This window comes from Mytilus galloprovincialis, chromosome 13 (genome assembly GCF_965363235.1).
Source record: "Mytilus galloprovincialis chromosome 13, xbMytGall1.hap1.1, whole genome shotgun sequence".
NCBI classification, from domain to species: domain Eukaryota; kingdom Metazoa; phylum Mollusca; class Bivalvia; order Mytilida; family Mytilidae; genus Mytilus; species Mytilus galloprovincialis.
Window position 1 is genome coordinate 34,156,037 of NC_134850.1, and position 24,213 is coordinate 34,180,249.

General features: G+C 33.2%; 1 protein-coding gene and 1 long non-coding RNA gene across 4 annotated transcripts; both read left to right on the plus strand.

The window, feature by feature from the left end:
- Positions 1 to 3,923: 3,923 nt before the first annotated feature.
- LOC143056243 (uncharacterized) lies at positions 3,924 to 15,012 on the plus strand. 3 transcript variants are annotated; one of them, XR_012972265.1, is made up of 3 exons: positions 3,924 to 4,041; positions 6,282 to 6,480; positions 14,623 to 15,012. It is a non-coding gene; the product is annotated as an uncharacterized LOC143056243 (long non-coding RNA). The 3 variants fall into 3 exon arrangements; XR_012972264.1 differs by lacking the exon at positions 3,924 to 4,041 and adding an exon at positions 4,186 to 4,304; XR_012972263.1 differs by lacking the exon at positions 3,924 to 4,041 and having other exon boundaries at positions 5,813 to 6,480.
- Positions 9,622 to 13,425, plus strand: LOC143056958 (uncharacterized). The gene is made up of 4 exons (XM_076230170.1): positions 9,622 to 11,334; positions 11,810 to 12,039; positions 12,437 to 12,614; positions 13,066 to 13,425. The coding sequence occupies exons 1-4, from the start codon at positions 9,735 to 9,737 to the stop codon at positions 13,302 to 13,304; spliced, it is 2,247 nt and encodes a 748-aa protein (XP_076086285.1). The 5' UTR covers positions 9,622 to 9,734; the 3' UTR covers positions 13,305 to 13,425.
- Positions 15,013 to 24,213: the final 9,201 nt, after the last annotated feature.

A 24,213-nucleotide genomic window follows, 5' to 3' on the forward strand; every position in this document is an offset into this window, starting at 1 on the left:
AATAATGGTACGTTTAAAAACCGTTCAGGATCTCCTGGTTGCACACAGGACATTAAGTAACTTAGGACATATATATATAATAGTAAGAGTTCAGGGTATACATTCGATAACTAACATATTTTATAATTTTGTTATTTTTGTTTTGATAAAATCAGAGACATATAATACATGTATTGAGACATATATATATGTGTGTCTCTGAAAAAATCAAACCATCTTTAAAGAAGTTATTTCAGTTTGAATCGACTGTCTTTTGCATTAGAATTCCAAAACGTTAAAGTTATTTACAAATGCCAAAACCTGCAAGAAAGAAACATTTATATTCGGTGATTTTTACACTAAACGTTTTCGTAATTTGTTTTAAAAAATATTAAAAAGTACATGTACATCGTTTTTTCAAGATTTGTGTAGTAACTGGTTTAATTAAGTCCCCTTGATGAAATTTAAATTGCGAGACGCTAATTAATAAACTATGATCTATCTATCGGCATGCGTCGTTATTTGGGATACGTCACGGATGATCGATGATCATATTCAATACGATATACCAATCATCATTTGAATTTGGTCAATTGATTTTTAATAATTAGGACTAATTGGTGATGACAGAGAATAAGTCGCTGGTGATGGTTAAAAATACATAGAAGTAAACTTTGCAAAAAAAAAAGGTTTCCTCGGAAAAAATTATGAAAATATATGAATATGCTAAATATTTTTTTTTCCGAAATAATAATTAAAGACGTTTAGAAATAACAAATTTTCACAGTTGGGAAATTTTCAATTCAAGTTATTTCATTTTGAAAACGTTGAGAAATATAGATCTTATTATATGTTAAATATGGGCCGCTTGGAGATCAACTTGTGAAACCCTGCATAATTAGGGTTTGTCTACTTTCGTCTTTTTCAATTGCCAAACATTCTATAATCAAGGATTTGTACAAGGCCTTGTTATAATGAATATTATCGCCAATATCACCATAATTAAATAAAGAACAGATACAATATTCGCCTAAAGAGTTTGCCATCTAACAATTCAAAATGAAATGTTAAGTCGAAACTGAGGTACCAAATCTATAAAAAGAATCACTATTTTAGTCGAAATTAAACTGTATACATTCTTTTTTTCAAAACTCCTGAAATAATTTAACATTATCTATAGAGAGCTTACATATGCAAATCTGTTTAGAAGTATGTGAGCGTAAATAAAATTTGTTTATTACCCCCCCCCCTTTTTTCCTTCTATAAAATTTAATTGTAAACAATTTTCGTTCTTAATTTGTGTTTGCTCATTAACTGGGGTTCATGCTGTCAAAAAACAAAAATGTCTCCTTGTGTAAAAGTTATTGATAAAAAAAAAATTGAAGCTTCCAGAAGAATAACGCTACGTCAAAACACCGCTTGAAGGACCTCCTGATTGCACTCATGACATACGAAGTGCACTCAGGACCCTTTATAGTCATCGCACACAGGATGGATGCATATATTCTTTATACGCTTCTTATTTTAGAGTTAAATTTGGTAGAATTTGAAATCGAACTTAGATAGATATGTTACATTTGTAATTCTTAGAAAATAATAAGGGCACGTGTCACTGATTACACAACTACTGAGCCATGAATTATCCAATCAACAAAATTAATTGGATTATCTTTATTGTTGTTTTATACATTGTGTTGTAAGTACAGTGTGACCATGCGGGAAGTAATATTGTGACGTCTAGAATGAATATCACGATGTTTTAAGATTTTCGTCTTTTATTAAGATTTCGTTCCATAAATTTTTAAGTTTTATTCTTAATTTTATTATCATGTCCTGGACCAGTAATTAATTCTTTGCACGAGTTTGAAAAGGGAAATAAATGTTCATACTTTAAAAGAATTTATATTAATTAAAGTTTTGTATATGGAATCCGCGTTCTAAACGGTAAAAGCCGTACTTTTCAAACAATCAAACTCATATACATGTAGTTAGATGTTATTTCTCATTTTTATCGAACTTGTCCAGGAATTTTATTTTTGAGTTATACGAATATTTTAAGAAATCCGTTTTTATTAAGTTTTTTTTCTCTAATTAAAGTCGTTTTGTCCAGTTTCACAAGCCTGAAACGAATTTCAATGCGAAAATAAATTCTGAAAATGAACTTGTCTCCGTTTTCGTCTCCGTTTTTTAAAAATTATGATATTTTGGGTATAATTATTTCTAAAAAAATATGTAAGTTAGATTGTAGTAGCGAGAAATTATAAAAAAGAAGATGTGGTATGATTGCTAATGAGACAACTATCCACAAAAGACCAAAATGACACAAACATTAACAAAGAAAGACTATTTCGAAGACAGTTTATTGACACGAAATCCGTTCAAACCACGACTAAGTCTTCGTGCACAGATTTCCGTTAAGGTTAAACTGAATATTGTACATAATTGTCTTCTCTTGTATAATGGTTTGTTGAGAATAAAGATATACAAATGTAATAAAATTTGATATTCAGTCAACATTGTGTTTGTTTAAAAACTTGATTTAGATAGAGAGAGAGAAAAGAATCACACTGAAAAAACAAAAATCGAACTTGTTACAGAAAAAAAACTATAAAATAATTTTCTTTATTCGTGAACTGCAAAACACAACAAATTAATTTACCCGTCATCATGAAAAATAAACTGAAAAAGCACATCGAATGAGATATATATTTTATTTTTTCTATATGCAAATTCATGTTAAAGGTAAAACTGAACTAAACAATACAATTCCTAAAAAACAATAAAGATAATCCAATCAATTTTGTTGATTGGATAATTCATGGCTCAGTAGTTGTGTAATCAGTGACACGTGCCCTTATTATTTTATAAGAATTAACATATCTATCTAAGTTCGATTCAGGCGCGGATCCAGAGGGGGGAGGGGGTTCCGGGGGGGGGGGGGGGGTTGGGGGGTTGGAACCCCCCCTTTTTTTGGCCGATCAATGCATTTGAATGGGGAAAATGTAGTTGAACCCCCCCTTTTTTTGCCCTGGGTTAGGACCCCCCCCCTTTTTAAAATGGCTGGATCCGCCCCTGCGATTTCAACTTCTACCAAAATTTAACTCTAAAATAAGAAGCGTATAACGAATATAAACATCCATCATGTGTGCAGATATGATTACGGTAATGGGTCCTGAGTGCACTTTGTATGTCCTGAGTGCACTCAGGAGGTCCTGAGCGGTTGTTTAGACGTACCCGAAGAATCATTTCCTGAACCTAAAATACATTTATCTGTAATTAAAGAAAATTCGCCTAAAACATTCTCTCATATATTTAAACAATTAATTGTAAAATAATTAATTCAACGTCGGACTTTCTGTCTGTTTACTAATACTTTTCTTGTTCAGTTTAGTTTATACCCATAATCAAGAACGGAAATAAGTACTTTTTTTAGGAAAATTTACAACTAGATGAACGGAATTAAGTACTTTTTAGGAAAATTTACAACTCAAATTTTCAAAAACAAAATTCTACACTTTTTACCTGGATGTTTTTCTCTGTCTCGAAGCCGCAACCTTTGACCCCGTATCAAACGTAACGACCAACACCTCACATGACGTATTCTCGATGTTGAGGTATTGACAATATACAATCACATTTATCAATATACAGCAAGTAAGTAATTTGGTGTTGAATGCCAGTAGATCAGAATTTGTTAATTGAACTTTACCTGTTTAAGGGGCACTAGCTGCCAAATTCATGTTCTTCATCGATTTTAATAAAATTCACATTAAACGTGTATATAGTGTTGAATTGTTTGGTAAAATGTTGCGCATAATCTTGGCTGATATGCATAAAACCATTATATTTCATGACACTGCATGCAAAAAAAATTGACTTATCGTATAATACCAGAACCAGAGACATATATGTTGTATCTAATATCTCTGCCAGAACTAAAAAATAAACTACCGTAAGTCCACATAAGAGGGTATGGATGTGAATTAACAGAATAGAGAACAAAGGACAAAGAAAAAAAAAGGAATAAAGAATAGTGAAAGAAAGAGAATAATGGAAAAAAGTGTAAGTTATTAAAAATATAACTAAAAAAATAAGACAGAAAAAAAGACACCCCTCCGAGACGAGCCTTACATGCACTGTTATTACCCAAGGTTAATTTTACGGCGGCTCATTTTATTTTGGCTTATAAATAAACATAATTGACAAGTTTCCTTCCCCTGCATTCTCGATCCCACATGTAAATAGCACGGTGATTTTCAAAAAGACATTGATACATCATTACAACACACACTAGCCGTCAGTATTTGAATATATTGATTAAGAAGGTATAGAAGATTAATGCACGCACACTATTATCCACCACTGGCCTAAATAGTTAGTCCGCAAACAACGAGGGTAATAAAAACCCAGCACTTTGAACACAGCCACCGGCATGGTGTGAATCTGAAAGCTTCCCACTATCCATTTCTACCCATAGAAAACTTTTGCCTTTCATTTATCAAAAATGAAATATGTTGATATTAATGATATATAAGAATTATTGGGGAATTCAAACCATTCCTATTGTAAGTGATAAAACTAAATTTATATCAGGGTGATTGAAATGAGGAAAAAAAAGGGGGGATCAGGAGTTCAGGGCCCCCTGTTTGGGAAAAGAATTGGTTGATTATATATGGAATCACTGAGTCATGGCAGGAGCAGGCCCCTCTTAGGCAGTCGGTGGGCCCCACTTATGAAAAATTCTGGATCCACCACTGTGGTCAGGGTGGTCTTCAGTTGTATTATCTTTTAAAAAAAAAATTACACCTGTATAGTGTATATTCTTTAGTGTAAATCAAGGGAAAATACTGTGAACTATCTGTGCATTGGGCTTATTAAAAGGTATTTCGGGGGGAAAGAAAGAAGGGAGGGTGAGTCCATGGGAGGTAATCCCCACCCCTTTCAATTTGAGAATATGCTATTATCTTGTAAACGGTCCAGATCCCCATCCCTAAACCATATATATTCTTGAATGGGACGATAAAACAAATCAAATGAAATTAAAAGGAGGTCTTTGGGGGTTTCACCACTCTGTTCAATTTGAGAATGTGCTATTATCTTGTGAACGATCCAGATCCCCACCCCTAAACCATATATATTCTTGTCGGGGACAATAAAATTAATAATGAAATAAAATAAAAGTGAAGTCCCACCCCCTCTAGTTTGAAAACTTGTAAACGGTCAAGATCCCCACCCCTAAACCATATTTATATATTCTTGTATAGAACAATAAAACAAATAAAAGGAAATATAGGGAGAGTCCATGGGGTTCACCCCCACCCCCACATGTTTGAGAAACTTTTAAATGGTTGAGATCCCCTGTCATCCAGTGGTTAGGTGAAAAAATTTCAGGATCCCTGATCCCCACCGTCAAACCATATATATTCTTGTATGAGACAATAAAACAAATCAAATGAATATAGGATTATCCCCTTTGTCTTGGGTTGGGAACCCCCCTTTTTAAAATGGCTGGATCCGCCCCGGCATACCATCTAGCTAGCTATAAAGGCTTTAAAAATATGAAATCAAACAAGGAAATTAACAGTGTAGGCAACTGTTTTGAATTTAAAAAAAAGTCTTTTACATATATAACAATGTTAAATTTTTTGTGCATTTATTTTTGCTTATCGTATTTTCAATAATGGACAAAATTGCATGATTGAATATTGTAATTTAAGAAAAATCAGCATACATGATATAAAATGGGAAGTGGAAACTGGGAATTTGACAAAGAGACAACAACCCAATCAAAGAGCAGACAACGGCCGAAGGTCACCTATGTGTCTTCAATGCACTGGTCTTCAGCTCATAAATATGTATCAGAAATGAAAACGAGATACAGCTTTCAGTTGTATTAATAAAAACCTCACAATAAGTTCTGAATATCAGAATATACAGTATTGCAAGATTCTCTCAAAATGTACACATAGAGCTGAAAAACTGTCAGTGACTGTAAAATTAATCATGCTAACATTAAAGTCCATGGAGTCCATCTTAATATGCATACTCTCGTACAAAGGAATATAAGTATGCAATAGACATCAAGTTTTCAAAAATAAGAGTATCTATGCCATTAATTTACGACAAGATCTTAATCAAGTAATAATTTCGGTTTGTTTAAATATTTCGGAGGTTAGTATGACCTCCTCTTTGGTGATGATGTTTTCGTTTTAAAGTTGGGAAAATTGTTTGTACATGTACCAACAAAAATAAAAACACAAAGTCAATCTAGAATTATGTTTTTATCATTTTTTTATGTTTAGGTTGTCAGCAAGATGAAAAGGACAAGTATGCAGTTCAAAATTCAAAATGTGGATAAGTTGAGGTTCTAGGTCTTACCTTTGCAGATTTTCATATTTTGCATGAATGAAATCAAAGGTTATATGATGGACAGCAGAGAAAGAAAAAAACAACTTTTCAATTATCCTGCTCCTGGATAAATGTAAAACATCTTGTTTTTCGGTAAGTTTTATGCTCTGTTTTGATAGTGTTAGTGCATTCATCTTTCCAGTCTTTCCTCTAAATTGTAAGTTTTTGGTGAGTGTTCACCATGAATTTCAGTAAGTAACTTGTGGATTTAAATGTATATACTCAAAATTTAGTACTAATATTAATGGGATTTTAGCATGACATCCTGCCAAATGCTTGTTAATCATGTTTATGTTCCAGAACAAACAAGTATTTGGACTGTACGCTTGCCCAATTTTAAGAAGTTGGTCAAGTTTATTACAAACAAATGTACAGTACAGATCAACATAACTGAAATCTTTAATAGATTAATACAAAAAGTTTAATTGCAGTTAAAATAAAAACACAGGTTTGGTCGAGCTGGTACCAGACAGTACAAATATACTTAAATGGTCTGGGCCAAAATAAAAAGATTGTATGTTTGCCCAAACGCGACCGACCCGAAAAAAACCCGCCGACTCAAATTCTTTTTTTGCCGTTTTTTGGAAGAATTTTTTTTTTTCCGGATATTTTTTGTGTCCGCTCCGTCATCGTATGAAACTAAATGTAGTCATCTTTGCGTTTGAAAGTGACAGTGTTTAAGATTAAAAGAAAGCGTGTAGGAGATGCAGTAAATCGATATTCGATGTTCTCGGTTTTTATCTACTAATTCAACGAAAGTAAAGAAGTGAACATGTGAAGATGGCAGACAGTTTTTTTACACTGTCATCGTCTGTTATTCTTAAAGTAAACAAAAAAATAAAGCCCATTGTGTCGAATAGACTTTACCGGTTCAACAGTAAAAAGACATGGAATGATGTATTTGACGAGGTTGCCGATCCGGATGAGATCGGCATGGGGAAAACGGACGTAGTCATGGTAAATGTATCAGACAAAAGTGGACTTCAAACATTTGAGCCCGATATGAGTGAGTCGATAGAGGTGGTCCAGGAATTTGACAACACGCTAAAGTTCGCGACTTTCACTGTGAACAGGTACAATTTGGAATCGGACGAAGAGCCAGAGGAAAATAACAATGTCAACAAAGAAAAATCATACTTGGATGTGTTGATGTCCAATGCCAGGCATTTGGCATGCACTAAAAACCCAATTCGAATAACTGAAGAAAATCCCCGCTTTACAGGTATGTGGAACTATATATTATATGTAATATCAAGTTAATTGTAAGGTAAACTCTGCAAGCTGACATGTTCAATGTTATAAATGTCAGTTTTCCCCTTCAGAGTTTTATAATCTGCCATCGGCCTGGGTGTAGGGTAGGGGGGATGAAGAACAAAATGTGTTTACTAGGGGAAGTGCTGCCCAATTTTTTTTTATACCCTTACCATGCTTACTGTGATGTAAATTAAAAAAAAATGGAAAAGGGGGGGGGGGGGGGGGGTTAACCTATACGAAAGATTCCTAAACCCTCATTTCAACAATGGAAGGAGTGTAGATTGTCTTTCCACATTTTTGTCACAATTTTCTGACTCTGACACTTAGCCTAATAATATCAAATTCTATGTGTATTGAATTTAGGGAACAAGGGGTGGGGTATTCTGAATGGTACATATATATATATATATATATATATATATATATTTGATCACATTAAAAGTAGCATGAAACTTAAGTTTTTTGTGAAACTCCATGTACTGATTATGATATAAATGCTCAGAGCATATGTCTAAAGGATTCAATGAAACTTTGAGAAGATTTGTGGCATGTGTCTGACATATAACATGTATAATATTTTTTTTTAATACATTTTAGATGTTAAAGAATGCTTTAGATTCTGATTTGATTAAATTTACTCTGACATTATTTATTTCAGCCAAAGATGCCTTATACAATAAAGTATGTGATATGTTTGAAGAATGTCAGGCTAAATTTCCTACAACATATTTGAATGATGAGGTGAAGCAGTACACCATGATACTAGCTGATGCTTTGTGGTATCTGAATGGACACTTTGGTGGCTTGCAAGAAAAAGCATCACACATACCAGATATAGTTGCCATTCCAGAGAGGTATGAAATATGTTTATTCATTGTCAGGAATAAAATTTGCCCTTATGCTACTTAATAAATTGGATATTTATGCCAGACAAAAATTCTGACACTCCCGCCTCCAGGGTAATATATTATATTCTTTTATATAAAAAGAATTTAATACTGAGACTTACAGGAAATTTTATCAAATCTATCCTAAATTTAATGAGACTTGTATGTCCAATTGAATTCTTTATGGAACAACCATATTTATACCAAAACACACATTAAAGTGGTGAGGTATGTCCATCCCCAGGTGCCAGGTTTCCAGATGATATCCTTGGACTGGATTAACCTGGCATATTTAACCCCGCCACATTATTTGTGTATGTGCCTGTCCCAAGTCAGGAGCCTGTAATTCAGTGGTTGTCGTTTGTTTATCTGTTACATATTTGTTTCTCGTTCATTTTTTTTACATAAAATAAGGCCGTTAGTTTTCTCGTTTGAATTGTTTTACATTGTCTTATCTGGGCCTTTTATAGCTGACTATATGCAGTATGGGCTTTGCTCATTGTTGAAGGCTGTACGGTGACCTATAATTGTTAATGTTTTTGTCATTTTGGTCTTTTGTAAATAGTTGTCTCATTGGGAATCATACCACATCTTCTTTTTTATATGAATTGTTTTGAAACTTTGTACAATTGTTAAGCATGATGAAATACAGGTAAAGTTTAAATGTCAGACTTTTTTCATTTTGTTTCATCCACTTTTTTATACCGAAATATGTTTTCAGATATAATTTATACAAAAGCAATTGGTTAATATTAGTACAATAAATTTTGAATGTGTTTTGTAATTCTATTTTGTAGGTTTTTGGACTTTGAAGGCTTCAATGATTATAAAAGGAAAAAACAGAAATGTCCAAATTTACAGTCTAATGTTCTAAATGGTCATGCCAAAACACTTTTACAACTGGCTTCGAAACAGTTTTGTGTAAATTGGAAGGATCTACACGATGATATTGAAAAACTAGCTACAACTTTCAGTTCATACAGTACATTCCTTGACAACTCTACAAAACAGCAAAAAGAGCGACAAAATAAATTCACACCATCTCGACAAATTGAAAAAGATATTTGGTTGGACAAACGTCAAGCTACTACAAATGACATCAAACTTGAATACCAAGGTCTTGACAATCGTATCAATGAGACAGAACACTTTATACCCATCTTTTTTAACGAGGAACTTTTTTTGACAAAGCCTTTTGATAGTAGCATGGATAGATTCCGATTTTTCCAGAAACTTAGTCTTTCTAGTGAGGTGGCAATCTGTAGATATGATCCTGGTGGTTCAAATACTACAATTACATACGTTTGGAAAGTACCAGAAAATATTCCTGATGCTGAACTGTTGACATCGTCCACCCGTATAGTTCAAGGGTTGAGGCAAAACCTGTTTGAATTTCATACTCGTCAGATGAGGAGAGACTTTCTCCATAAATTTTCAAATCTTGGTGGCTCTAGAATTCCGCCCCACATCATGAGAGCAATATATGCTGAACTAACACTTGATGCATCTGCAGACCAAAATCCTGAAATAGACCAGCGGGCTAGAATGGCAATATTAGGTGAGGATCCGGAACTTATTATAGACATGAGACATCTGAATAAGGGACGACCTGGAGACACTTTTAACCAGTTTTTTGAACAGCTTGAGAAAGAAGTTCAGTCGATCATGGCTGCCGATGAACGGCGTCATAATGTAGAACATATTGCCCACTACATCTCAGTACCAGATCTGATTAAGCAAGTGAAAAGTAATTTACCAGATGATGCTCCAATCCCAAGTGAACCTACTGTGTTATTCTCATTTGTACCAAAGAACACTCACAATAATGTCTCAAAACTTTACAAAAGTAAAGTTCCACTTCGTATGAGCATTCAGACAAGACAACTGAGAGCATCACATATGGATGATCACTTCTGTGCTGCTATGTTCAAATACATGAGAGAATACTCAGTGCTGTACAGAGATGAAACAACATTTGTTTGTCTTGATGATAAGTCCAAATTAGACTTTGGGGAGCCGTCTTTAGCTTTATCGTCTGGAGTACGAGGAAAGAAAGCCATTGTCCCTTTGAATTCAATGTTATCTTGTCTTGACCATGACTGCCAAAGTAAAGGGTCATTAACACCCTCTGTATGCCTTGATGTTGATATTCCAGATGCAAACGATGAGTCTTTTTATAGGGGACAGGTAACCCTTGGCATGAAAGACAGCGTTTTCCAGTCAAGTAATCCATTCAGGCATGCCGTTGAACTTCAACATATGCTTAATCTAAAAGGGCAACAAAAGCCTGTGCTTATGATGTTTACAGATGGTGGCCCTGATCACCGTGTGACATACCATGCTGTCAAATTGGCTCTTATCATCTTATTTAAAAGATTGGGGTTAGAGATGCTTGTTGCTGGAAGAACAGCTCCAGGGCATTCTTGGACAAACCCAGCAGAACGTATAATGTCACTTCTAAATCTGGCTTTCCAAAATGCAGCATTGTCGAGGAACGAGTGCTCAAGTGACATGGAACAGGTGCTAAGAAGTTGTGGTGGTATGGCTGATATCCGGAAGAAAGCTGAAACTGTAAAGGACTTGAAAACTGGTTGGATTGCATCGCTTCAGGAGATGATAAAAATGTTAGAAGAACGTGTAAAACGAGTGGAGTTAAAAGGAAAATCATTCAGTTGTATACCACCTGCTACTGATGAAGAAGTCATAGAATTTGAAAGAGAGGTTAATCAGATTGATCCAATTATAGTTATGGGGCAATACCAACAGCAACACCTGAAAAGGGCAGAGAGATACAAACAGTTTATAGGTATTTTAGATGTATTTATGTCAGAGCTTACACATATGAATCATATCTTTCCAACGTATTTTGAATTATCAGAACACAATGTATTATAAGTACTAGCATCATTGAAGGTGACCGCAATTCTAAAGTTATACAAAATCTAAAGTCCAGGGACATGTACAAAACTTGGAAAACAGAAACAAATTTTAGTACTGTTAACAGGTTGATTTGTTTTGTGTTTGTAGCATTAAATAAAATCCTACTTTACTAATGGCCCCCAATAAATGGATATAAAGAAGGGATTTGGTGAACAAGACCTAGACACAAAATCAAAACATTTTACATGTTGTATTAAGTTACAGCAAAGGCACAGTGCTTTTATTGCTTTTTTCATATCAATAACACTCATATGAATATTCATGAATGTTCTGACACAAAAAAAACTTTTTTTTTCCATTTTTCATAAAATTTAATGTATATTGAAACCTTTTAATTTCAGAGAGACATTGCATTGAACGACAGTATTGTTTCCAGATCAAAAGGTGCAATGATGAAATGTGCTGTGAAAAACCCACTAAAGAAAGACCTTGGGTGCCAGATCCAATGTACAGTGATGAAAATGGTACACATTATAAAAAGCTTGAGGATGTAATTGGAACTGAGACATCGGAGAAAGATCGTCCCTCTGCTCAGAAACAGACTGTAACAGCTGTAGCTGAAGAGCAACAGGTATAAATATTTGTGTATTATATATCTTTCAATGTATACATTTTTGTTTTTGTCTCTGTCTTCAGTTGGTATATTTTCCTGGACTTTTGAAGTTTGCATACTGTTAATAGAATATTGGTCTTGTTTTTACTTTCTATATCCATCATTTTTAATCATAAGACTTACAGAGACACATGAGAACACATACTGCTGATAAACCTAAGTCCTTATGAATAGGATCCATATGTGATAAAGGGTTAAGTCTGACAGAGTTATAACTTTAATACAGGTACACATGAGAACACACAGATGGCAAAACTGGTATGTAGTAAAATAAATATTGTATTTAAGCACTTTCAAAGATATATGACATCACAGTGATGAACCTCATAATATATTTTCTGTCTTTCATTTGCAGGGTTGTAAAAACTCTGTTCTGGTTGGACAGAATGTTAGAATGACAGTTGATTGTACAGACTGTACAAAACCAAGGTGTATCTATTCTAAATTAAAGCTGACACCTAGGGAGATGAGAGGCCTAAAGCTATTGCTTAATTCACATGATTACAGCTGTGGGGCTGTGATTACAACTGACGGTATGTTGAACTGAAATACAAAATGCAGATTAACATTTTTTGAACATTGAAGGAAAAAACAACACATGTGCTTTATTAATTTTTATTAAAGATGGTGTTTTGTGGTGTCATGTATTTATCTCCCTCAGAAATGGAATGGAAGTCTAATATGTCTTCAGAAAGTCTTTTACAACTTTACATTTACATCAAGTATACACATATACAAGAATTAAATCAGCCTGTAGAAATACTAGTATCTGTCTGACAAATATGCAGACATAAACAATGATATACATCAAATTAAAATGGTCCAACTGGAAAAGAAGAAAAAAAACTGCATTTTTATAATATTTTCTATACTTTCGTTGAAGTCTAGCATTGAAAAATGTTGAATGTTCCTTGAGAATGTTTTAGTTTTTAAAATTTATTGTATGTGTTACTTTTTAAATGTTTTTTTTTGTTATTAATACAGGTCATGTTCTTCAAGGAAAGGTCTTTGTGAAACTGCAGCTAAATTGCCAATCACCCATTGAATTTTCATACTACTCATCTGGTATTAACGGCAAACTTGATCTCTGCTGCTATTGTAAGACTGAAGGTGTACAGCAGGATAAAGAGTTAAAAAAACAATTCAGAGTTGTCCTACCAGTGTGTCAAACTTGTCTTGATAATCACAAACCCATACTGAAGAGAAATCCAATCAAGAAATGAACTGTTTCTGACAGTATATGGACAAAATGTTGATTTTTTATTCTAGTCTATGACAGTGTTTATATATATGTTCATGTGCATAAGTCTACACATTATAAATAAAGTTCAGTTTATTGTTGAATGATTTAATTCAGTATAATAGACTAATACATGTATATACAGGTCTTAAATTCATGGCTTTTGATTGTCTCTACAAAGGTATGATGGTGAAAAAGATATACTCAGTGTTTCAATATCTTCATGCAAATTCTGAAAAAAAAAAAAAAAGAATTTGCCTACCTACCTACCCACACCCAGTCATCATGGGTCGGGTTTGGACAAACTGAAATATTTTTAATTGTGGCCCTGACTGTACACATATGGTGGGACTGTAAGTTCTGGACCGTAAAAGTAACATCCGAATACTGATATGGTCTGGAACATTTATACATGTCTTAAAATTAATATCAAACACATTGGTGTTTGATAGAACTATAATGTTTTGGGATATCAAAATCAAAAATATCCCATTTTTACTTTTAATAAAGAAGAAGATTATTGATGTATGTTTAAATGTATATTAAAATGAGACAGCAAGCCAACAACACAAAAAAATAAGGATAAAACATACATATTTTTTTTGTATCAATGTTATAATTTCCAATATGTTCAAGGTATTTTTTCATTGAAATAAAACACAAATTGAAATCTGTCTGAACTTCAAAAGCTTAAAGAAATATTGTTTCTGTTGTCTGCATTTTGTATAATATATTGCAAATTCTTGTGAATAATGGAATGTTATTATAGTTGTCTAAAGTTTTAACATTGATCTTTATACTGTAAATTCATAAATTATTGCGTGCATTTATTATTGCGATTCTGTCATTTTAAACTTAAATGCGATTTTAAATTTTACGATTTTGAGAAAAATCCTGTTTAATCCATATAAAATATTTCATAATGCGAGTTTAAATTATTGCGTTTACAACTCCGTTGCATTTTTCGCAATAAAAAAAAACTCGCATTAATTCCGAATTTACAGTATATATATATATTATGTATATAACTTGGGAAAATACCCAAATGTTATAAAGAAGAATAAATTAATTGATTGTTATATGATATTAGAATAGGAAGATGTGGTATATTGCTAATTTGACAACCCTCCATCAGAGACCAAAGGATGTAGGCCGTTAGCAACTGATGACACTGGACAACCTTTAACAATCAGTAAAATCCATATCGCATAGCTATTTTTATTGAAAATCATATTATTGCTACATGTATGAAAACAATTTTGTATAATCCATTACTTTAGATTTTATTGGTTCTTTTTCAGAAGGATTGAAATTCACCACCTAGAATAAATGGAGAAAACATAGAAACAAGACCAGAATAAATTCAAAGACAAAAGTTGGATCAGTTATTATTTTCATCACTCAGTCAATGATTTGAAGTTCTTTTAAATTCAAAAAAATATTGAAACCACAATAATGTCAAAGTTCTGTGCTGAATGTCCAAAAAGTGGACTATACCATCAAACAATGCTGGATGATAAGAAACTATTAATGTTTTGTGTTGAGGGATATTGTGAAAAAAATAGATTTACTTAAATAGCTACTAGTATGTTAAGCCTAACAATAGAGTTTTTATTGATTTCAAATGGCAAATAATTGTGTTTCAAGAAAGTATTCTATAATTCATGAATAAACATATATTGATACTTACATTATCTGCTTTGTTGTTTAAAAGTTTAGTTTTGAACAGTTAAAGAACAATATGCTAAATTAACATTTCCCAAGAAAAAAAGATATTCAATTAAAAAGATTCATCTTATAATAATTTACTACCAAATAGAAAACATTGTAACATACACATTACTGTTTATTTATATCTATATATTTACAATTAGAATCCCATAGGATTTTAATTTGTCCCATGGGATATTAAAAATCCCATGGGATAATAAAAATCCCATGGGATTTTTTTTGTCCCATGGGACAACAAATATCCCATGGGACTACAATAATCCCATGGGACAAAAAAAAATCCCATGGGATTTAACCAAAATCCCATGGGATAATGGTAAATCCCATGGGATTTTGCCCTGTCCCATGGGATATTGAAAATCCCATGTTTTTATAATTCAAATTGCAAAATAAATATGAAAGTAACTGTAGAAAACCAATGAAATTATTGAATCCCATGTAATTCTGCACATTTTGGTTATATACATGATTTTGTAGCTCTTGTTTGAGGCGGCGGCGGATTTGCAAATGAGTGTTTTGCAAATTAAAAGTGTCCAGTGTTGATATACCTGTAATTAGGGGATTCAAGGGTTCAAAATTCGATCATAACGTCCTAGGGGAAGCATGTTTTCTTCAAATCAGCCGTTTTTGACATTCGGGCGCTCCTTACTCCCTTAAACAGCATCTGTGCACTATATTCACTATATAGGTTGTGTTCCCCCTTCTATTACCTTTCTCAGGATATATAGGATATACCTGTAATTAGGGGATTCAAGGGTTCAAAATTCGATCATAACGTCCTAGGGGAAGCATTTTTTCTTCAAATCAGCCGTTTTTGACATTCGGGCGCTCCTTACTCCCTTAAACCGCATCTGTGCACTATATTCACTATATAGGTTTTGTTCCCCCTTCTATTACCTTTCTCAGGATATATAGGATATACCTGTAATTAGGGGATTCAAGGGTTCAAAATTCGATCATAACGTCCTAGGGGAAGCATTTTTTCTTCAAATCAGCCGTTTTTGACATTCGGGCGCTCCTTACTTCCTTAAACCGCATCTGTGCACTATATTCACTATATAGGTTTTGTTCCCCCTTCTATTACCTTTCTCAGGATATATAGGATATACCTGTAATTAGGGGATTCAAGGGTTCAAAATTCGATCATAACGTCCTAGGGGAAGCATTTTTTCTTCAAATCAGCCGTTTTTGACATTCGGGCGCTCCTTACTCCCTTAAACCGCATCTGTGCACTATATTCACTATATAGATGTTGTTCCCCCTTCTATTACCTTTCTCAGGATATATAGGATATACCTGTAATTAGGGGATTCAAGGGTTCAAAATTCGATCATAACGTCCTAGGGGAAGCATATTTTCTTCAAATCAGCCGTTTTTGACATTCGGGCGCTCCTTACTCCCTTAAACCGCATCTGTGCACTATATTCACTATATAGGTTTTGTTCCCCCTTCTATTACCTTTCTCAGGATATATAGGATATACCTGTAATTAGGGGATTCAAGGGTTCAAAATTCGATCATAACGTCCTAGTGAAAGCATTTTTTCTTCAAATCAGCCGTTTTTGACATTCGGGCGCTCCTTACTCCCTTAAACCGCATCTGTGCACTATATTCACTATATAGGTTTTGTTCCCCCTTCTATTACCTTTTTCAGGATATATAGGATATACCTGTAATTAGGGGATTCAAGGGTTCAAAAGTCGATCATATTGTGTTGGCCGTTTTCGGTATTCGGGTGCTCCATAATACAGATATCCTATTAGTTAGTGCTATAATTATTAGATTTTATCGAGGAAACACCCCTAGTTTTTTATACGAAACTTTCAGTCCTTGGGTATATTACCTCCTATAGTCCTAATAGACTTTTCATATTTTACTTAAAGTCTTTATATTTAAATGTATAAGTATGTGAGAAATTTTAATATTGGAAAATGAGATTTTGAAATTTAAAATTGGCACTTTAAGACATGATTACTCTTTTGCCCTCCCCTGACACATCGAGTACCGTTTAAACGGTTTATTTCATTTTATGTGGACATGCCAAGCCGGAAACGAATGCGTATTTTAATGCTTGATTAATAAAAGTGGACCCCGCACACCCATTGAAATATATGTAATAATTGTGACAATATGTGCAACAATTGTACCATAAGCTCCTAGATATGCATAAGTGGATTTTTAATGCATGATCAAGTTCAATTTTACGTAAAAAATAAATAATTCTAGATAAAAGGGATAGGCATAACAAATATCCTATCTGTTTATACCTTAATACTATATATTACACAGACCTCGTATTCTAATCGAATTCCTATAGCAATTCATTACAGACATTACACTTAACAAATCAACTTAACGATCGATCTTTTAAATAAACTTATTCTAAAAGGTTACGATTTCAACCCTGATAAAATAATAATGCCGTTAGTTTTCTCGTTTGAATTGTTTTACATTGTCATTTCGGGGCCTTCAAAACTGACTGTGCGGTAGGGACTTTGTGCATTGTTGAAGGCCGTACGGTGAGTAGCTGTTTTAAATGTCTGTGCCGGTCATTTGGTCTCTTGTAGAAAGTTGTCTCATTGGCAAGCATACTTAGCATATATGGGTTTTTTCTCACATTTTTACATATACAAGTTGATACTAAATTTATTCAATTTCATAAACTTGAATAGTGAATAGTGCAAAAAAACACAGTTCACTATTCAAGAATTTTGAATAGTGAAAAGTGAATAGTGAATAGTGAACGTACTTCAGCCCGGTTATAATAAACTAATGATAAAGGGTTTTACGGACAAATAAATATAGGCAGGAGCTGCTTTTTAAGGTCTTTGTGTCCATCACAATTTATGTGTGGAGACCTTTTGTATATAAATATATACTAAGTTAAACTTTTCATACATAAAGTAAACTCGTCTTGCAACTTTAAGTCGACACCATTAAATATAGAATATTAATTTTCAAAATGAAAGGGTGTTTTATATGTCGAAAAACTTCTAAAATTCTGTGAATGTATCGCGCAGTCTCTATTTCAATGCATCATTCTGTAATTAAGAAGACACGTCGTCGTGAAGCACAATGGTTTAACACTAACTGTTTCTGTAAAGTTCCTATGTGCAAAATGACCAAAAACTAGCCTTAGAGTTAAGTCCCTGCCAAACTGAAGTCTACATGTTTCAGCTCTAGGGCTCCCAGTGAAGACATTTTTTTGGCATTTACACATTTGAAGTATACAGCTACTAAAGGAAAACAAAGATGAAAATCTCTGGAAAATCTTGACTTATACTCGACTGTGAACATTTTTGAACTGCTTAGATATTTAAATGGAGTCAATAGACACATTGGAAAAGTCGCATTTTTTAACCTACGATTTTCTATTTCGTTTGTTAGTTAGACAGATTTGCCATCCATACAACTCTGACACTTAATTTCACAATGCTTTCTGATTAAAAGAAATATTTAAAAATGACGATAATCTTCCCTATAAAAGAAATAGCATAACTAATAATTTTAAGCCACTGATGTCAACCTAAAAGACACAGTACTTATAGTTTACATTCATAAAAATGACAGGAACTATATTTATGGACAACCGAAATACGAGCGACCCAACAGGTCATTTTTGAAAATAAGATCATTTCTTTTTTTTCCTGTCAGGTCTATTTATCTTCTCTTCAGCTTTTATCAGCCTACAATAACTCATTTACTACATGTTTGAAAATTTACAATGTCCATCAAAAACAAGTGTGGTGTAAACGTCAATAAACCGCAACCTAACGACAAAAAAAAAAAAGCCCAAAAGACATGCGCAAAGTTGACGTGAAATAGAGATGTGAGTTTCCCTCAATGGGACAGCATCCCAGCGACAAAATATATGTATGCATGAACTATTCACTTGGCTCATGCTAGCACAAATTTATTTTTCTCTCAATTTTTCGGCATTTTCAGATACTAAAAATTACTGTTCGTATGAAATATCCCATAGTGATGAAAGTGGCATTAAACACCAATAATCAATAAATCAATCATTGTTTATTTCAGACGTTTTTCTACATCGATCATTGGTTTGGTAAACAAGAAACTAATAACTGGAATTGTTATTTCACTAGAGCAATGTTTTGCATCACAAACTTGTTACTATATATGTGGCATTATGACTGTAATATTTGCCGCTGGTCATAAAGCAGTTTCATCAATTTTAATGATTTCTCCAATACCTCGAACAAAAGATGCCTTTAATCCCGGAATATTTTGAAAACGACAATCGACTGTTTGTCCAAAAAAATTGTACACGAAAAGAAGTATAATAAACTAATGATAAACGGTTTTACGGACAAATAAATATAGGTAGGAGCTGCTTTTTAAGGTCTTTGTGTCCATCACAATTTATGTGTAGAGACCTTTTGTTTATAAATATATACTAAGTTAAACTTTTCATACATAAAGTAAACTCGTCTTGCAACTTTAAGTCAACACCATTAAATATAGAATATTAATTTTCAAAATGAAAGGGTGTTTTATATGTCGAAAAACTTCTCAAATTCTGTAAATGTATCGCGCAGTCTCTATTTCAATGCATCATTCTGTAATTAAGAAGACACGTCGTCGTAAAGCACAATGGTTTAACACTAACTGTTTCTGTAAAGTTCCTATGTGCAAAATGACCAAAAACTAGCCTTAGAGTTAAGTCCCTGCCAAACTGAAGTCAACATGTTTCAGCTCTAGGGCTCCCAGTGAAGACATTTTTTTGGCATTTACACATTTGAAGTATACAGCTACTAAAGGAAAACAAAGATGAAAACTCTGGAAAATCTTGACTTATACTCGACTGTGAACATTTTTGAACTGCTTAGATATTTAAATGGAGTCAATAGACACATTGGAAAAGTCGCATTTTTTAACCTACGATTTTCTATTTCGTTTCTTAGTTAGACAGATTTGCCATCCATACAACTCTGACACTTAAATTCACAATGCTTTCTGATTAAAAGAAATATTTAAAAATGACGATAATCTTCCCTATAAAAGAAATAGCATAACTAATAATTTTAAGCCACTGATGTCAACCTAAAAGACACAGTATTTATAGTTTACATTCATAAAAATGACAGGAACTATATTTATGGAAAACCGAAATACGAGCGACCCAACAGGTCATTTTTGAAAATAAGATCATTTCTTTTTTTTTCTGTCAGGTCTATTTATCTTCTCTTCAGCTTTTATCAGCCTACAATAACTCATTTACTGCATGTTTGAAAATTTACAATGTCCATCAAAAACAAGTGTGGTGTAAACGTCAATAAACCGCAACCTAACGACAAAAAAAAAAAAAAAAAGCCCAAAAGACATGCGCAAAGTTGACGTGAAATAGAGATGTGAGTTTCCCTCAATGGGACAGCATCCCAGCGACAAAATATATGTATGCATGAACTATTCACTTGGCTCATGCTAGCACAAATTTATTTTTCTCTCAATTTTTCTGCATTTTCAGATACTAAAAATTACTGTTCGTATGAAATATCCCATAGTGATGAAAGTGGCATTAAACACCAATAATCAATAAATCAATCATTGTTTATTTCAGACGTTTTTCTACATCGATCATTGGTTTGGTAAACAAGAAACTATTAACTGGAATTGTTATTTCACTAGAGCAATGTTTTGTATCACAAACTTGTTACTATATATGTTGCATTATGACTGTAATATTTGCCGCTGGTCATAAAGCAGTTTCATCAATTTTAATGAATTCTCCAAAACCTCGAACAAAAGATGCCTTTAATCCCGGAATATTTTGAAAACGACAATCGATTGTTTGTCCAAAAAAATTGTACACGAAAAGAAGTATAATAAACTAATGATAAAGGGTTTTACGGACAAATAAATATAGGTAGGAGCTGCTTTTTAAGGTCTTTGTGTCCATCACAATTTATGTGTGGAGACCTTTTGTTTATAAATATATACTAAGTTAAACTTTTCATACTTAAAGTAAACTCGTCTTGCAACTTTAAGTCGACACCATTAAATATAGAATATTAATTTTCAAAATGAAAGGGTGTTTTATATGTCGAAAAACTTCTAAAATTCTGTGAATGTATCGCGCAGTCTCTATTTCAATGCATCATTCTGTAATTAAGAAGACACGTCGTCGTAAAGCACAATGGTTTAACACTAACTGTTTCTGTAAAGTTCCTATGTGCAAAATGACCAAAAACTAGCCTTAGAGTTAAGTCCCTGCCAAACTGAAGTCAACATGTTTCAGCTCTAGGGCTCCCAGTGAAGACATTTTTGTGGCATTTACACATTTGAAGTATACAGCTACTAAAGGAAAACAAAGATGAAAATCTCTGGAAAATCTTGACTTATACTCGACTGTGAACATTTTTGAACTGCTTAGATATTTAAATGGAGTCAATAGACACATTGGAAAAGTCGCATTTTTTAACCTACGATTTTCTATTTCGTTTGTTAGTTAGACAGATTTGCCATCCATACAACTCTGACACTTAAATTCTCAATGCCATCTGATTAAAATAAATATTTAAAAATGACGATAATCTTCCCTATAAAAGAAATAGCATAACTAATAATTTTAAGCCACTGATGTCCACCTAAAAGACACAGTACTTATAGTTTACATTCATAAAAATGACAGGAACTATATTTATGGAAAACCGAAATACGAGCGAGCCAACAGGTCATTTTTGAAAATAAGATCATTTCTTTTTTTTTCTGTCAGGTCTATTTATCTTCTCTTCAGCTTTTATCAGCCTACAATAACTCCTTTACTGCATGTTTGAAAATTTACAATGTCCATCAAAAACAAGTGTGGTGTAAACGTCAATGAACCGCAACCTAACGACAAAAAAAACCAACCCAAAAGACATGCGCAAAGTCGACGTGAAAGAGAGATGTGAGTTTCCCTCAATGGGACAGCATCCCAGCGACAAAATATATGTATGCATGAACTATTCACTTGGCTCATGCTAGCACAAATTTATTTTTCTCTCAATTTTTCGGCATTTTCAGATAATAAAAATTACTGTTCGTATGAAATATCCCATAGTGATGAAAGTGGCATTAAACACCAATAATCAATAAATCAATCATTGTTTATTTCAGACGTTTTTCTACATCGATCATTGGTTTGGTAAACAAGAAACTATTAACTGGAATTATTATTTCACTAGAGCAATGTTTTGCATAACAAACTTGTTACTATATATGTTGCATTATGACTGTAATATTTGCCGCTGGTCATAAAGCAGTTTCATCAATTTTAATGATTTCTCCAATACCTCGAACAAAAGATGCATTTAAACCCGGAATATTCTGATTAAAATAAATATTTAAAAATGACGATAATCTTCCCTCTAAAAGAAACAGCATAACTAATAATTTTTAGCCACTGATGTCCACCTTAAAGACACAGTACTTATAGTTTACATTCATAAAAATGACAGAAACTATATTGATGGACAACCGAAATACGAGCGAGCCAACAGGTCATTTTTGAAAATAAGATCATTTCTTTTTTTTTCTGTCAGGTCTATTTATCTTCTCTTCAGCTTTTATCAGCCTACAATAACTCCTTTACTGCATGTTTGAAAATTTACAATGTCCATCAAAAACAAGTGTGGTGTAAACGTCAATGAACCGCAACCTAACGACAAAAAAAACCAACCCAAAAGACATGCGCAAAGTCGACGTGAAAGAGAGATGTGAGTTTCCCTCAATGGGACAGCATCCCAGCGACAAAATATATGTATGCATGAACTATTCACTTGGCTCATGCTAGCACAAATTTATTTTTCTCTCAATTTTTCGGCATTTTCAGATAATAAAAATTACTGTTCGTATGAAATATCCCATAGTGATGAAAGTGGCATTAAACACCAATAATCAATAAATCAATCATTGTTTATTTCAGACGTTTTTCTACATCGATCATTGGTTTGGTAAACAAGAAACTATTAACTGGAATTATTATTTCACTAGAGCAATGTTTTGCATAACAAACTTGTTACTATATATGTTGCATTATGACTGTAATATTTGCCGCTGGTCATAAAGCAGTTTCATCAATTTTAATGATTTCTCCAATACCTCGAACAAAAGATGCATTTAAACCCGGAATATTCTGATTAAAATAAATATTTAAAAATGACGATAATCTTCCCTCTAAAAGAAACAGCATAACTAATAATTTTTAGCCACTGATGTCCACCTTAAAGACACAGTACTTATAGTTTACATTCATAAAAATGACAGAAACTATATTGATGGACAACCGAAATACGAGCGAGCCAACAGGTCATTTTTGAAAATAAGATCATTTCTTTTTTTTTCTGTCAGGTCTATTTATCTTCTCTTCAGCTTTTATCAGCCTACAATAACTCCTTTACTGCATGTTTGAAAATTTACAATGTCCATCAAAAACAAGTGTGGTGTAAACGTCAATGAACCGCAACATAACGACCAAAAAAAAACCCAAAAGACATGCGCAAAGTCGACGTGAAAGAGAGATGTGAGTTTCCCTCAATGGGACAGCATCGCAGCGACAAAATATATGTATGCATGAACTATTCACTTGGCTCATGCTAGCACAACTTTATTTTTCTCTCAATTTTTCGGCATTTTCAGATAATAAAAATTACTGTTCGTATGAAATATCCCATAGTGATGAAAGTGGCATTAAACAGCAATAATCAATAAATCAATCATTGTTTATTTCAGACGTTTTTCTACATCGATCATTGGTTTGGTAAACAAGAAACTATTAACTGGAATTGTTATTTCACTAGAGCAATGTTTTGCATCACAAACTTGTTACTATATATGTTTCATTATGACTGTAATATTTGCCGCTGGTCATAAAGCAGTTTCATCAAATTTAATGATTTCTTCAATACCTCGAACAAAAGATGCCTTTAATCCCGGAATATGTTGAAAACTTCAATCGATTTCATGAAGAAGAAAATATGTACATGAAAAAGAAGGATTGTAAGGTATCAGTGGAGATGACGTCTAACCTCTCAATAGATTTTTCAGAATAATCTGTCATAGAACTGTTCCAATCTGTTCTAGAACAGTTTCAAACTGTTCTAGAACAGTTTTACCTAGAACAGCTCTTCCCTAGAACAGCTCTTAGTAGAACTGTCCAA